The sequence below is a fragment of the Amblyomma americanum genome, chromosome 1, assembly GCF_052857255.1.
Source record: "Amblyomma americanum isolate KBUSLIRL-KWMA chromosome 1, ASM5285725v1, whole genome shotgun sequence".
NCBI classification, from domain to species: Eukaryota; Metazoa; Arthropoda; class Arachnida; order Ixodida; family Ixodidae; genus Amblyomma; species Amblyomma americanum.
In genome coordinates this window covers 93,933,990-93,947,815 of record NC_135497.1, presented here as the reverse complement: position 1 = coordinate 93,947,815, position 13,826 = coordinate 93,933,990, and the positions used below count along the sequence as shown (strand labels likewise).

The following is a 13,826-nucleotide window of genomic DNA, read 5'->3' as shown; positions in this document are numbered from 1 at the left end:
CGCACGCTCTCGCCGCATGATTCAAAAACCACACGTCTCGTGAGTCATGGAAAGGTCCGACGAAAGAAAATGCGTTTTTTTTAAACTTCTGCCCAAAGTTTGACAAAAAGCGCTGACGTTGACGCCCAGAGAGGTGGGAATGGCCAAGCACATTTTGGAGCAGGCTTTGTAGCAGGCGAAAATACTGTTTCGAGCGGCTTCTCCGTGCTTTCTAGCAGGAGCTCGACACTAAAAAATAAGGTAAAAATTCGAATATATAGGTTGTGTCAACTAACTTGCGCCAAGATTTAAGACGACAACGCGCTGAATGCATGTCTGAATAGTGCAGGGTTATAGGCAGTCGTCCTGACCGGGTCAGCACATTTTTACGCGCCTGATTTGTCACTTGTTTAACAAAGACAAATTTGCAAAGTTTTGCAGCGTTAACTTCGGCGGATTTTTTTTTATTTTTGAAAGCTGTAGAGAACATTGAGAAATGCCCATTTCAATTGTCTCGGTTCAACTCTAGCGTTGTTTCTTTTTTAAGACTTAAAATAAACCTTGCGAGATTTAAAAATTGTCGCGCGATTGTCCGCTGCAGCGTCGCGGTGTTAAGTGGAACCCTCAAACACGCTCTGATTGAAGAAGGCCGCATTGAATAAACAGGCCGTCCCGGGATGAGCGCAGGCACATTTATTTATTTATTTATTTATTTATTTATTTATTTATTTATTTATTTATTTATTGATTTATTGATTTATCTTTTTTGCCTTTTTTTTTCGTTTCGAGTTGTGGCTCATGTATTTATACGTAGCGACAGCAAGAAATAAACAGTTGATAGTTAGCGCTCGTGTCGTTCCGTGTCTCTCCTTTGTGTCCTGTTTTGTTACGCGCTGCTCTATTTTCATGGATCACCAACTCGCCCAACAAGCAACACTTCTGGAATCCGGTAGACCATGGCGACCGAGCAAGGACGAGACGATTTCTAGTGCGAAACTTGCGCAAGAGAAGAGAATGAATTCCTTAAAGGTACATTTAGGAGCCCCTTATATAAGCTCTCTACAATCGTCGGAAGGATCTTGCTTCCGCGGACTTCACGTGACAGGCACAGAGTCTGATTGGAGGAAAGAAGTCACGCCTTATTTCGACGAGGCATGGTGAGAGAAGGTCGGGTGAAACTCTTTTCTGCACGTGGTGTCAGAAATGCCAACTGTAACACCCAATGTTCCTGTTTTCGAAACGAGTATGGCGTTGAGTTTGATTCGAGCAGTGGTGCAGTCTTACGATGTGACAAGAAAATTGCGTTGGTAAACAACTTCCCGTTGAAAAAAAAAATGTGTTTGTCCGGAATTGCAGGTCTCCGAATCGATTCCGATCACGTGAGGATTTTCAACGTGCACACGGGCGTCTTTTGCGTTTCACCACCATGGAACCGTGGCTGGGATTGGATCCCGCTTCCGCCTGCTCAGCATCCGAACGCTGTAACCACTGGGTCATCATGGCCACGAATTTCCGCCTTCAGTGATGTCGACTGCGTTGGACAGGTTTCGAGAGTACAGTCGCCTGATGAGTCGTCGACGTGCTGAAGTGTGCCTCATGACGTCGTCGTTGTTGTCGGCAGCGACGACGATATAGCAAAGTGTGATCGACGACGAAGTTCAGACTGTTTTCCTGAGAGGCGCTTCGAGGCGTTTGCCAGTACCATGTTGCCCCCCCCCCCCCCCCCCCACCACCCCCCGCCCCGACGAGAGCGAAGACAGCACGAGGCGCGGATGCGTGCACTAGGTGGTGACGTGATCGCGGACGAGCCTGTGCTGTGCTTGCGCACGGACACCGACGCCAGAGACTGCGCGAAACAGAAAACACTGTACAGCGTAAGGCAGCTAGCACTGTTAAAAGGCGCTTCCTGCCGACCGGTAGCAAGCTGTTCATATCTCTGCGCTTCGAGAATCCGCCCATCCGAATGCGCACAGGGTCCTCGTAAGAACACCGGTTGCCCCTCTCCTTGCCCGGCCACCAGTTTCTGCTGGTGCGTCATGTGCGAGAGATGGCACCAAATGCTGGGCTATTAAATTAAGAGGCCCACCCTTGAAGGCCAAAATCTATTGCGATAACGTTTCTGCTCTCTCCCTCTCTCCCTTGGCATGGGCAGATAGCCATCAGGATGGTGGTTTGGTTTGGTTTAGGTTTATGGGGTTTAACGTCCCAAAGCAACTCAGGCTATGCTTAACGTCGTAGAGGAGGGCTCTGGTTAATTTCGCCCACCTCGGGTTCTTCAACTTCCACTGGCATCTCACAACACATCGGTCTTTAGCATTTCGCCTCCATCGAAATGCGACCGCCCCGGCCGGAATCGAACCCATGTCTTTCGGGTTAGCAGCCGAGCACCATAACTTCTGAGCCACCGCGGCGGATGGAACAGCGACGCTGCTAAACAGCGCCCCCCCCCCCCCTCTCTCTCTCTCACACATCCGGTCCTTCGTTTCGACTCGTACGTTTTCCAGTAAAGCCAAGAGTATTGCCCCAAGAACGATGCAGGTGCCAGCGAGGCTTGCATCCTTAAAATTATTTACACTTGGGGGTTGTGATGGAGGTGCTCAAAGCACAGATCAGCCCAGTCGAGAGCAGAGAAGGAACCGAATTTCTTCAGCGTTTTAGGTTTTGCTCTCGTTGCGTAAACGGTGCTAGGTTGGGTGAGATGGCGGATAGAAAGACATTGCCGGACGAGAAGAGACGTTGCCGTTGTGCGTATAGATAATACTGTTAAAACTCGGTTTAATGAAGCGGAGAGCGTCCACAAAGTATTCTGTTAACTCCAGAAATTCGTAAAAACGAACAAGGCGTTTTTCCGCCCTTTGAAATCTGAAGTCATAACGCGGCATCGTATTTGCCGACATCCGCGCCTGCGCGTGCTTTCGAAAAGTCCGCGACAGCCGCCTGTATCTCTTGTGAGTGAAATCGCCATCTGGTGAAAAGAATTCGAACCCAAGGTGGAAAACGCCGGCGACCGCCCAGTCCTTTGTTTCGCGCAACTTGCAGCCCCGTCAAAATGAAGCGAGTGCCGTTACTTTGGCGCCAAGATGTTACTGCTGATACGCTGCCAACAAGCTGCGATATATCTAGGACAAAATAGGTAAGAAAGTCACCTTTTTTTGCTCATTTATTACCGGAAAAACTTCATTACATCGCGTTTAGTGCTCGTTTCCTTCTCTATATCGGTTTGTTCGTGAGATCGGGGACTTCGGAAAATCGAGTTTCGTTAGATCGAGTTGCGACCGTAGTAAAGAACAAATAAACGATCTTCCGTCGCCATTCTCGATACGACCATACGCTTGTAAACGCGTCAGGAGCGCGCATAGACCTTTTTTCGTGTCCGCGGCAAGGCTACGCTCGTTCCTGTGGGCATATCCAACTTCTTGTACGTCATGAATAGGCTGCGCGACAAACATTACCCAGGGGCTAAATCAGCGAGATACAAAGGCAAGAGCGATTTGACGGGCCAGTTGGTCCCACATGGTGAATATACAACCCAAGGCAAAGACAAGGGACCGAACCGTAAAAGACACACACAAGCGCTGTCTGTTTCTGTCCCTTCCACCATATTCATAATCACCATGCAGAAAAAACTAGCCCGTCAACTCACTCTTGTATCGCTGGTATCGCACATCCTAATGGCGTTTTGCATTTATTCTCCGTAAAAACGTTACCGTCGTGGCCTGATCCCGGGTTCTCGGCATCTGGAGCCGAGCACTCTCACCACCCTGCGTTGGGGGTCGTGGAAGAGCGTGCGAGCGCTGTGGCACTTCAAAGAGCGAAAGGGACCTTACGAGTGCAGCGAGTGACGTTGAACGCTGTCGCGAAATAAAAACAAAAGCGGGTGAACGCGGCGGCACTTAAGCCCCTGTATCGACCTGCGTGACCAACTACAGCGACATGCCGAAGAAGAGGAGGTGGCATCAACACGCGCTACGGGCCGCAATCGCGCTTTACTGAACGACCGCGACCACATTATTGTAGTTGCGCCGGAGTGGCTGCCGGCTGATCGGCGGCGGCAATGTCCGGCCGAGGCTATATTCACAAGTACTCAACGTTCTCTGCACAGCATGCTGCTACCACCTCTTCATCGGCACGTCGTGCGCGTTGTCCCCGCGAGTCGCTACGCACACTGGAAATGGCTGTGGTTTAGCTCTGGTTAAGCCTGGAGTGAAGCGATAGCCGCAGCTGGCCGAGTAGAATCGCTCAGTCGAACTGCAAAGTCAGTCTTACGCCGCCCCATTTCGCTGGGCGTTCTTTCTTCATCTTCGTCCCTGGACGTGGATTCACTGTCTCCGTTCTCCCACCCGGTCTCGCCGGCGCGCCGCGCCGCCGGCAGCAGCTCCGCACCATGTGACTGACCTCGTGACCAGTCACGGCGCCGTCACGTTGAAGCCTCGAAATGCTAGCGTAATGTAGCTCTCGCTACAAAAGCGGGAGAGGGGCCGTAGCAGTGTGTATTGTGCAGCTGCGAAATGTTTCTGACGGAGGCTACGAAAGTCTAGTGCGGCTCCGAAATGTGCGGCCCTCCGAAATGTGCGGCCCTCGATATATCGCCACTGGTTGGCAGCGCACCAGCAGTAACATCTTGGCGCCAAAGTAACGGCACTCGTTTCATTTTGACGGGGCTGCGAGTTGCGCGTGACGGAGGCTCGATCCTGAAGACTACCGTTTGGCGCCCACCATCTATGAGCCGTCCCAGATTGCACCAAGTATTTCTTCAAATTCATTTTGCACTTACATCTACTCTCCGAAATACTCAATTTTATAGCACCCTCCTCCGCTGCCTCTGTACTCTGTTGGACATATACCACAAGCACCATAACGCAGGAGTTGGCGCATAAATTGGGTTTCCATCTCTCCGGCGGCCACTTAATGGTGCTCTCCTCATGTGGTTGGAACAGAATCACTCCATTGCGAAGTCCATGTTACTTTTCTTTGCCTCGCAGCACTTTTACTAGCATTATTACAAGCGTCGCTCACGAGCTTGAAGTGGAGTCGACCTTTCTTGAACTCTCAGCAGACGCCGACTTCCTAATACAGGAGGCTGAGGATGACCAAAGGTTAAGACGGACATTAGGCCGACACAAGGCTGTGGGTTTGACGGCTGCCACTTGCCATCTCAGGAGCGAGAGGGATAAGCAAAGCATTCAGGGCATGTTCAAAAAGAGTTCTTATACAAAACACACAACAAGCATTTTGGAGATAAAAACAAAAACAAGCATAAAAAAGCAAGAAGATACACACACAAAGCAAACATTTTGGAAAGGAAAAGAAGCAGAACACGAAATAGCAAAAAAGGCAAAACAAGAAAGAAAGCCCTACAGCAAAGAAGAGGGCGCGCATAGTCAGTTATTGTCATTTTCGGTGTTTCGGTGGGTGACGTAGCGGTGCTGGTTGAGGGCGCTGCTGGTTGCGAACGCCTTGGGACAGGCAGGGCCCTGGAATGGCCTCTCGCCGGTGTGCGTTCTCGTGTGTCCGACCAGGTGAGCCTTCTGCGTGAGCGTCGCCTGGCAGATGTCGCACCTGCAGGCCAGGAGCGTGTGTAAAACTGAACTACACTAGTGTAGTGTAAGAAGACAAATCCAAGTCTGTCAGCTTTCGGTGGCGAGATCTGACCACTCTGTACTAGCACGAAAAAGAAAAAAAAAGGAACTGCGTCTACGTTTACGACCGCCACGAAATGAACCGAAAGGGTGATATGGAAGACTATCGGATGAGTAAGAGAGCATTCGCGAATGGTGTAGCGATGCTCCTTCATTTTCGACATCGAAGGCATGATTGCACTTAGAGCGGAATAGCATGCTCTGTTTACTAATGTCCACACTTGTATGGTGATGTGTCACACCTGGCACTTTTCAGGCGCCACTCAGTCGGGGTCACCTTCAAATTAATCCGCTTTCTGCCCTGTTCATTTATACGCTAAGATTAAAAAGAAAGCGAACACGAGAATAACGCTCGATCACATATACGTAATTCTAAGCTGCCCCAAACAATCGAACCCAACGTCGCCAGTTGAGTCTATGGCGTTAGGTTAACGTTACACATGTCACACTGCGGTATGACACGCGTGGCGCATGATGGCCCTAGTTGCCTATGTGCCGTAAAACTCAATCCACCACAGCACAACCAAAGGCCCGACTCCATTCGCACTTCCGAGGCGTCGTCCCACGCGCTAGCGCGTTGAACGCCGTGCCGCGTCGGGCGTCAAGAGGGGTACACATATCCACTCTCCGGGAACGGGCTCACGTCTGGGCACGCTTAGAATCACGCGCTACGGTGATTTGCTAGAAGCAGTTCGACTGCATAGAGTGGTGAGCGGCAGTAATAAGCGTAATAAAGTGGTGTGAAAACGTGTGGAATGTATTTGGTACGCAATAAATTAAGCACGCCTTTTCACCGTGATCATGTATCTCAGCACTTGCACAACCCGCAGCGCCATCGACACTCGTTCACTCTGTGCTCGCATCCTCGTATCGCATATTATGGCTCGCCAGTCATAGCGACGGCCGCTTTTCCACTTCAGAAATCAATAATTATTTGTCCAGCATCGCCTCCATCTTCGCTAAACTACACTGGCGAAGAACAAGCCGAATGAGTGGGCAGGTTACCAGAACACCGTGCTTGGTCTCGTTCTGGAAGTCGAACGACCCGTCTTTGCGCCGGAAACTACGTGTGCAGCGGGCGCGCCAAATATCTGACGGACAGATCGGAGCTTCGAAGCAACGTTGGTGGTGCTGGTGATGAAAAACTCTTTTAATGTTCAAATAGGGTGTTGTGGAATCAGAAAACTACGCTGCATTGTCGGTATCCTCAGTTTGGCCTCCGCACGACGAGGCTCCGTCCCGCGCCTGCTTTACCAGAGCCCTTTGAGACTCCAGTGTGGAGCAGTTGAGGAGGGCAGTTTCCGATGCCTCTCGGGTAGGCGTAGGGAAGGGGAAAAGCGAGGATTCTGAGTATATGACCACGTCATGTGAAAGATAGCGCAGATCTCTCCGCAGTGCGGGCAACGCCCATCTATGTTCGGATCAGTGTTTGACAACGGCAGGACGGAGAAGAGTTCCTGTCTGCAGGCACCGCATAGTTCTCTCCTCCGCCTTACTCAGCCATCGGCAGGGGCCGGGTAGAGGCGCTGGCGGTCGCAGTAATGGACTAAAATTTCGCGGCACCGCAGAAGGGGTTTATCAGATTCTGAGCCAGGAGAGCTAGGATGAGGAGCCCAGTGTGCAGGCACTCGAGCGGCCGCATCAGCGGCCTCATTGCCTCGTAGACCCTGTTGGCCATAAGCTCTGATTATCTGCCTGTGAGTTGAATCGGCAGCAGCCAGTCTTAGAGTTTGGGACGCAAGAGGTGATATTCCCCCTGCCAGATAGTATTCACAGGCCTGATGAGAGAGTGATAACCGCTCTCGATTTTGAATCCGCGGCAGCGAGAGCTATATGGCAACTTCCTCCGCTCGCGTTGAATTTGGGGCTCGAAAGGACAGCCCATCAACATTCATTCCCCAGTGGACTACGGCGATTGTGTAGAATCCCGAAGGTGACGACCCTGTGACGTCCCCGTAGCAGACGCCCTTTTTAGATCCATATTACCTGCCAAGCGTTCGAGTCCGCGCTTTTCATCTGCCTTCATGTGAAGCCGTGTCCTTGGTACGCGGCAGCGGAGTGACCCAAAGCATACGGTGCCACAGCACCGGGATGTTATCCGTCCCTTCCGCTATGCATGTGTGTTGTATGTATAAGCGGTCTAGCAGGCTTCGCCCAGGACCCGTCTGCAAATGCCGCACACATTGGCTCACGAGGTGGGCATCCCGAAATTCCTGATAGTATTTTAGCACCCCTAACGCCTTCAGTTTAGCGTTGGAGGTGGCCACCGGGAAGTCCAGTGCTCGCTTTGTCGCCTTCCTCATGATGGCGTCAATGCGCTCGTCTACCTGTATGGTGGTGCGAAGGTACGGCACGGCGTAGAGGACCCGGCTGGTCACGAAGGCATGGGTGAGTCATAGCGCGTCCCTGGCCCGCAGACCACCCCACATGTGGGAAATGCGGATGATCATGCGTCCTACCGGTTCGCCTATGCGTTTAAGTTTCGCTAACGGGAGTCTGGCCCACACACAGTCGGTCAACGACAGTCGGTAGCATACGCATCGGCTATGGAGACGGCCCGCTGAAGGCAGTTTTCCATCTCCCCAAAGCTGCCCTCAGGGGTCTAGATTGTAACATCGTCTGCGTAGAGCGCGTATTTTATGGCCTCTACCTGAGCCAGTGGGCCGGGGAGATGCATCAAGGCGATGTTGAAAAGGAGCGGCTATACAACCGCCCCCTGTGGTGTACCCCATGTACCCATAGTATACGGGCCGTATTCCTCGTCCTCGATCCTGGGGATTGCCTTACGCGTGTAGAGAAAGTATCTGACATAAGCGAAGACTTTCGCCCCACAGTCGGAGGTGTTCAGGTTATACAGTACGCTACCATGTTTAACATTGTCAAAAGCCCCCTTAAGATAGAGGGCGAGGATGGCCTCGTCATTTTCTTGCATGGCTGTGGGTCGTACTATGTCCCTGTGTAGGTGGAGGAGGACATGCTGTGAAGACGTGTGTGGGTGGAACACGAGCACTGTTTCTGCAAAGAGGCCCTTACCCTTCATATATGAAGAGAGGTGATCCCGTACCATCGTCTCTATGACATTTCCCACACACGACGTCAGAGAGATGGGTCTCAGGTTCGCCAACAGTTTCACTGTTATGCGATCCCGACCTGGCGCCGTACCTCGGTGCATTTTAGCCAGGGCTGTCTTTAGGTCATGCAACGCAAAAGGGGTGTCTAAATCTTCATTTGGCTTGCTGGAGTACGCGTTCTCGGGCCCAACCGGGTCTTCTGTGCGGCAGAGATACCTGTCGCACAAAGTGTCCGCAAGTTGCGCCATCGTACCTTGGTTCCGTGCAGAGCCCACCGGAGCTGTTTTTTCGTCCTCCCTTTTGTTTCACCGGGGTCGATGAGGCTGCGAAAGAGGCTCCAAGTCCCCTTCGAGCTCATCTGACGCGCTGCAGAGTTGCAGGTTTCTTTGCAATTGGGGTCTTGTAGCTGTGCAGCATAAGCCGCAGCCTGTTCCGTTAGTTGTTCAATGGGAGATCTAAGCTTTCAATTCGTCTTTTGCTTCTTCCACCGACTTGTTAAGCTCCGGCGAGCCTACCCAAGGTATTCCAATTCTGATTCTATTTTAATTAAAATTCCAACCGCGCAACTACGCAAAATGTGTCATATTGTTAGATCGCTGTGAGTTCTCATACTACTGCCGGCGCAATGGCTGAGAGCTAAAGTGATGCCCCCCTGCACTGGCAGGTGGCTGTTTCAAACGCGGCCGCCGATGGGGCTTGTGAGACCCAGGTTGCTCTTCTCGAACAATGCGGGAAGGAATAGCTCCAACAATCCTCATTCTTCAACGTGTAGTTCTTCGGGAGGCTGTCTGTTTTGTACGTGGGCCCGATTTTGTGCGAGTCACTTCCCTGTTTAATCATTTTCATTTTTGCTGGGTCATTGTTCGTCCAGCGCCTCCCTCCGTACGCCTACAAGTGGAAATTGGGAGAGGGGGAAAGTTGACAGGTGGACGTTGGAGGCAGCAAATCCCCAAAACACCACCTGGCAGGTCCACTCTACCCTCCGCGGTGACTAAGTGTATATGGCGCTCGTCTACTGAGCCGGAATACCCAGCTTCGAACCCGACCGCGGTGGCTCCGTTTCGATGGAGGCGAAACGCAAAATGCGCTCGTGTGCTCTGCGATGTCGGTGCACGTTAAAGATCCCCAGGTGGTCGAAATTATTCCGGAGATTTACGCTATGGCAGCTCTTCCTTTCTTCTTTCACTCTCTCCTCTATCCCTTCCTTTACGGCGAGGTTGAGGTGTCCACCGAGATAAGTGACACAGTTGCTTTTATACATTGGGAAGGCATTCATGGCCCTCCTACAATGCTATCGCATTAGAAACTATACATATACCGTAGCCATAGAAACTGGATGCTAATGTATTGCGCTTGTTTCTTGTTGTTTGTTGTTGCGACTGAAACAAGAATGTTGGTGGTTTATTATTTACGAGTGTTTAACGTACCAAAGCGACTCATGCTACGAGGGACGCCATAGTGAAGGACTGCGGAAATTTCGACCACGCGGCGTTCTTTAACGTGCACTGCATCGCACCGGACACGGGCCTCTAGAATTTCGCCTCCATCGATGTTCGACCGTCGCAGCCGTGGTCGAACCCCTGTCCTTCGTATCAGCAGCCGAGCACCATAACCACTGAGCCACAGCGACGGCGAAGGAATGGTGAGGGAAGTGCAGGAACCCTCCAGCGATCTCGCGAACAGACGAAAAAGCGCGAAGCGAGAGCTATTTATTTATTTATTTATTTATTTATTTATTTATTTATTTATTTATTTATTTATTTATTTATTCAATAGTAAGGCCAAGAGGGAAGTATTGCTTTGACATCGAGGCGTCGCTTTTTGTCGCCACTTCTAGACGCAAGTAGCTTTCAGTATCTTGTGACCGCTGGCGGGGTGCGGTCCTAGTGCGTATTGCTTCTATTATCCTGTGCCTATTTAGCGTTGTATAAGTGTTGGTCGTCCTTCTTTAGTACTTGTTTCGTCGTCATGTATGTATTTTTTCTTTCAAGGTCGCGGTTTTTTACTCTATTGTTTTGTACTGTGCCTCTCCTGCTTGGACCGTATTTGGTCTGCAGTATGTGATAAATAAAATGAAATTAATAGTGAAGCTACGGAATTCCATTCGCTGGAATGTGCAGTGTGGGTTCGTTCTTTTTTTGTTTCTTGGTTCATTCTTCCGTTCGTTCGTTTATTTCTACTTTCTTTCGTTAGTTTGTTCGTTCCTTCATTCTTTCGTTCATTATTTCGTTTATTCGGCCGTTCCTCCTCCCTCCTCTTCCTGATTCGCCAACTTGGCAGTTGCAGTGGCGCCTGCGCAAGATATGTAATACATCTACGACATCGCACCACATGCTTGCATTCCGCCTTCAGCGATATGCGGTCGGCTTGGCCGGGATTGAACCTGCGACCATGGTTGAAATTAAAGGAATGAGAATACGCCATTACCTACCTTGTCGGTGCCAATCTCGTTCATCCATATGTGGAAAGTGATAAGAGCGCTTGAGTGCGATCTCTTTTTATTACGCTTTTGCTGCTTTTGTAGCTTTGCCGCAGCTAGATTAATACTTCGTAAACACGGGAAGATTTCTCAAAAGCCAGGTTAGACAGAAAATATAGGAAAGATGCAGTAATTTAGTAAGTACACTGAGCAGCTCATAATCTTAAAATGGTTGGCTGAGGGTTTAACGTGAACACAGTGGTTTCTGCACCACACAAGTGGGGGTGGGTGGCTTTGCCGCATGATAAGGAACCGGCGTGACAACGTAGCAAGAAACACCGACTGCCATTGTCCAGTATCGCATGGATCAAGATGCCTAGAATGTGTTTGCTCAGTGGTGTGTGAGCTTCCTCTTTCTTGCATTGAAATTTATCAGACCGGCTGCTGTATTAATATTCGGCTTAGGGAACATCTTCCATCACTTTCGGATTCATCCTATTCCCATTTAACGGATCACTGCCAGGATTGCGGGAAGGAATACAAGAAAGAGTGCCGACGTTTAGTCGCACACGCGCTCATTTCTTTTCGTCACAGCGATAAGACAACAAGGGAGTTAACGGACAACACGTGATTTGTTTAGGCGTTCTTGGTTTTTCTCGTGTTTTTTCGCGTTTATTTTTTTTTTTTTTGCAGCGGCTGTGCTGCTATCGGGGTTTAGGGGTTTTTAGCCACGTACCTATGATGAGGTCCTAAGATTGTACTCTGGACATGCACGCTGGTGCTATTAGGTAACGTGACATAACCGCTTTATGTACCACTATAGCATGCAGCTTTAACAGCTTTATATATTAATAGCTTTAAATTAGTTATAAATATAACAGCGCTCCTTTGTGTGTTCCCTTGTTCTCTTAGTGTCTTTCGTCCGTTCGCGCTGTTTTCTATCCAAAATGAAATGAAAGTCGCTTCATTTAACTCAACAAAAAAATTACCGCCTATCTCGTCGTCGAAAGCAGATGTAAGCATGAAATGCAGTGCAAGAAACGCGTAGCGCATCCTAAGGCGGCTCACAGATGGTATTCCAGCCGCCCTTCGAGTCTTGAGGATCATCCGTCATGAGCTACATTTCTTAGCCTGACATTGCGCTCGGCTTACTTTCTTTTTAGCGTGCAGCGACCCACGTGTTCATTACCGGGAAAGTGCCGAAGAAGAGGAGGTGGCGGCCAGCACGCGTAACACATGCAAAGCGCTGGTGCCGCTACCTGTTGCGGTTCTTCTTCTTCTTCTTCTTCTCCTCAAGTAGCTGGCGCCACCTCTTCTTCTTCGACACGTTGCTGGCGCTGGTAACGCAAGTTGCTTATACAGGGAACAGCCCAGCGAGTTCAACGTCTCTCGCTGCATTCGTATAATATACCATGCGCCGAACGAACTGATGAGAGATTATGATGAGTGTCAACGTAATCGTACACTTTGTTCCTTACGCTAGCTGTGGTGGACGTGAAAGGAGTATGGGGTACTGTAGAGAAGAATGAAGGAGAAGGAGAAAGGTTGCACCGCTTTGATGTTAGGACCTGGCTGTAGGTGAGGGGAGAATACGGCCTAGATGATGAAGGCAACGACATCAAACGTGCAGCATGGAAGGCTTCCAGTTGTAACACTCAGCTCGCCAACAGAGAGAAAGAGAGAGAGAAACAGAGGGACGGAAAGGCAGGGAGGTTAACCACGCGATACCCGGTAGGCTACCCTACACGTGGGGAGGTGAACATAGAGAAAAAAAAGGAAAGAAAGAGCGGCACCGAAATTAGTTTTACACGTGCCCTTCGTCCACTATGACAAATGGACAGAGGGCTCACACTGAAAGCTTAAAGTTTGAAGTCGTTAAAGTTTGCATCGTGCTGAACAATGTAGAATGTGCCCTTGATATCAAGGAAGAGAGCAGCAGTCAGCCTGTGGCGACATTTCTCGTGTTCTACCGTCGACACCAGATCAATTAAACTTTCGATAGCCTAGCGGCCTTTGCAAAATCATGTCATTGCGCCTGGAAGTAAGTTGCATTTTCCCAGAAACCTTTCGAGACATGTTAATATCATGCGTTCCATTGTTTTGCCAATGCAACTTGTGAGAGCTACAGGTCTGTAGACGGCCTCGAGAAATGCTGAATTGGCGGACGTCTAAATCAATCGATTGCAAGTTACCTTAGAAACCGGGCAGTCTACATGGTGACTGATCAAGGTGACACGACAGATCATCTTCTCATGCGCAGTGTACCTCAGGGAGTAGCGCTAAGTCCAACATTATTTCGTCGCGTTCTAATCGACCTACTCAAACAACTGCCAAACACAGTTTCGGTATCCGCGTACGCAGACAATATCTGCATATGGGCATCAAGTGTCACGCATCCCAAAGTGCAAGCGAGATTGTAACGTTCAGTGTCCATGTTTCTGCGTACTTGCGTCGTCAGGGACTTCAGCTATCGCCAACTAAAGGCGTCATGCTAGCTTTTACACGAAAGGTGATTGCGTGGTACCCTGGCACAATTGAGGGTCAAGCCATTCCATCCGTGACCCACTACAAATTCTTAGGTGTCTTGTAGATAGGGACATGTGTCTTTGTACTTCCAACTTTCGCAGCAACAGTGGGCGAGCGATGTCAGTGCACACCCGTTTCTACCGTGAAGCGAGAGTGCAGAACCGCGCGCGCTTGTGTGTGTGTGTGTGTGTG

At 50.1% G+C, this 13,826-nt stretch overlaps 1 protein-coding gene across 1 annotated transcript in view; it reads right to left on the bottom strand.

Annotated features, from left to right (window-relative positions):
- LOC144112027 (uncharacterized) overlaps positions 1-13,826 on the bottom strand; it is a 67,171-nt gene that overhangs the window by 40,956 nt on the left and 12,389 nt on the right. Inside the window, exons 3-5 of the mRNA XM_077645133.1 lie at positions 12,368-12,445; positions 7,857-7,988; positions 5,434-5,538 (exon numbers count right to left, since the gene is read on the bottom strand). Coding sequence (XP_077501259.1) covers positions 5,434-5,538; positions 7,857-7,988; positions 12,368-12,445 — 315 coding nt within the window. The remainder of the gene's footprint in view (positions 1-5,433; positions 5,539-7,856; positions 7,989-12,367; positions 12,446-13,826) is intronic.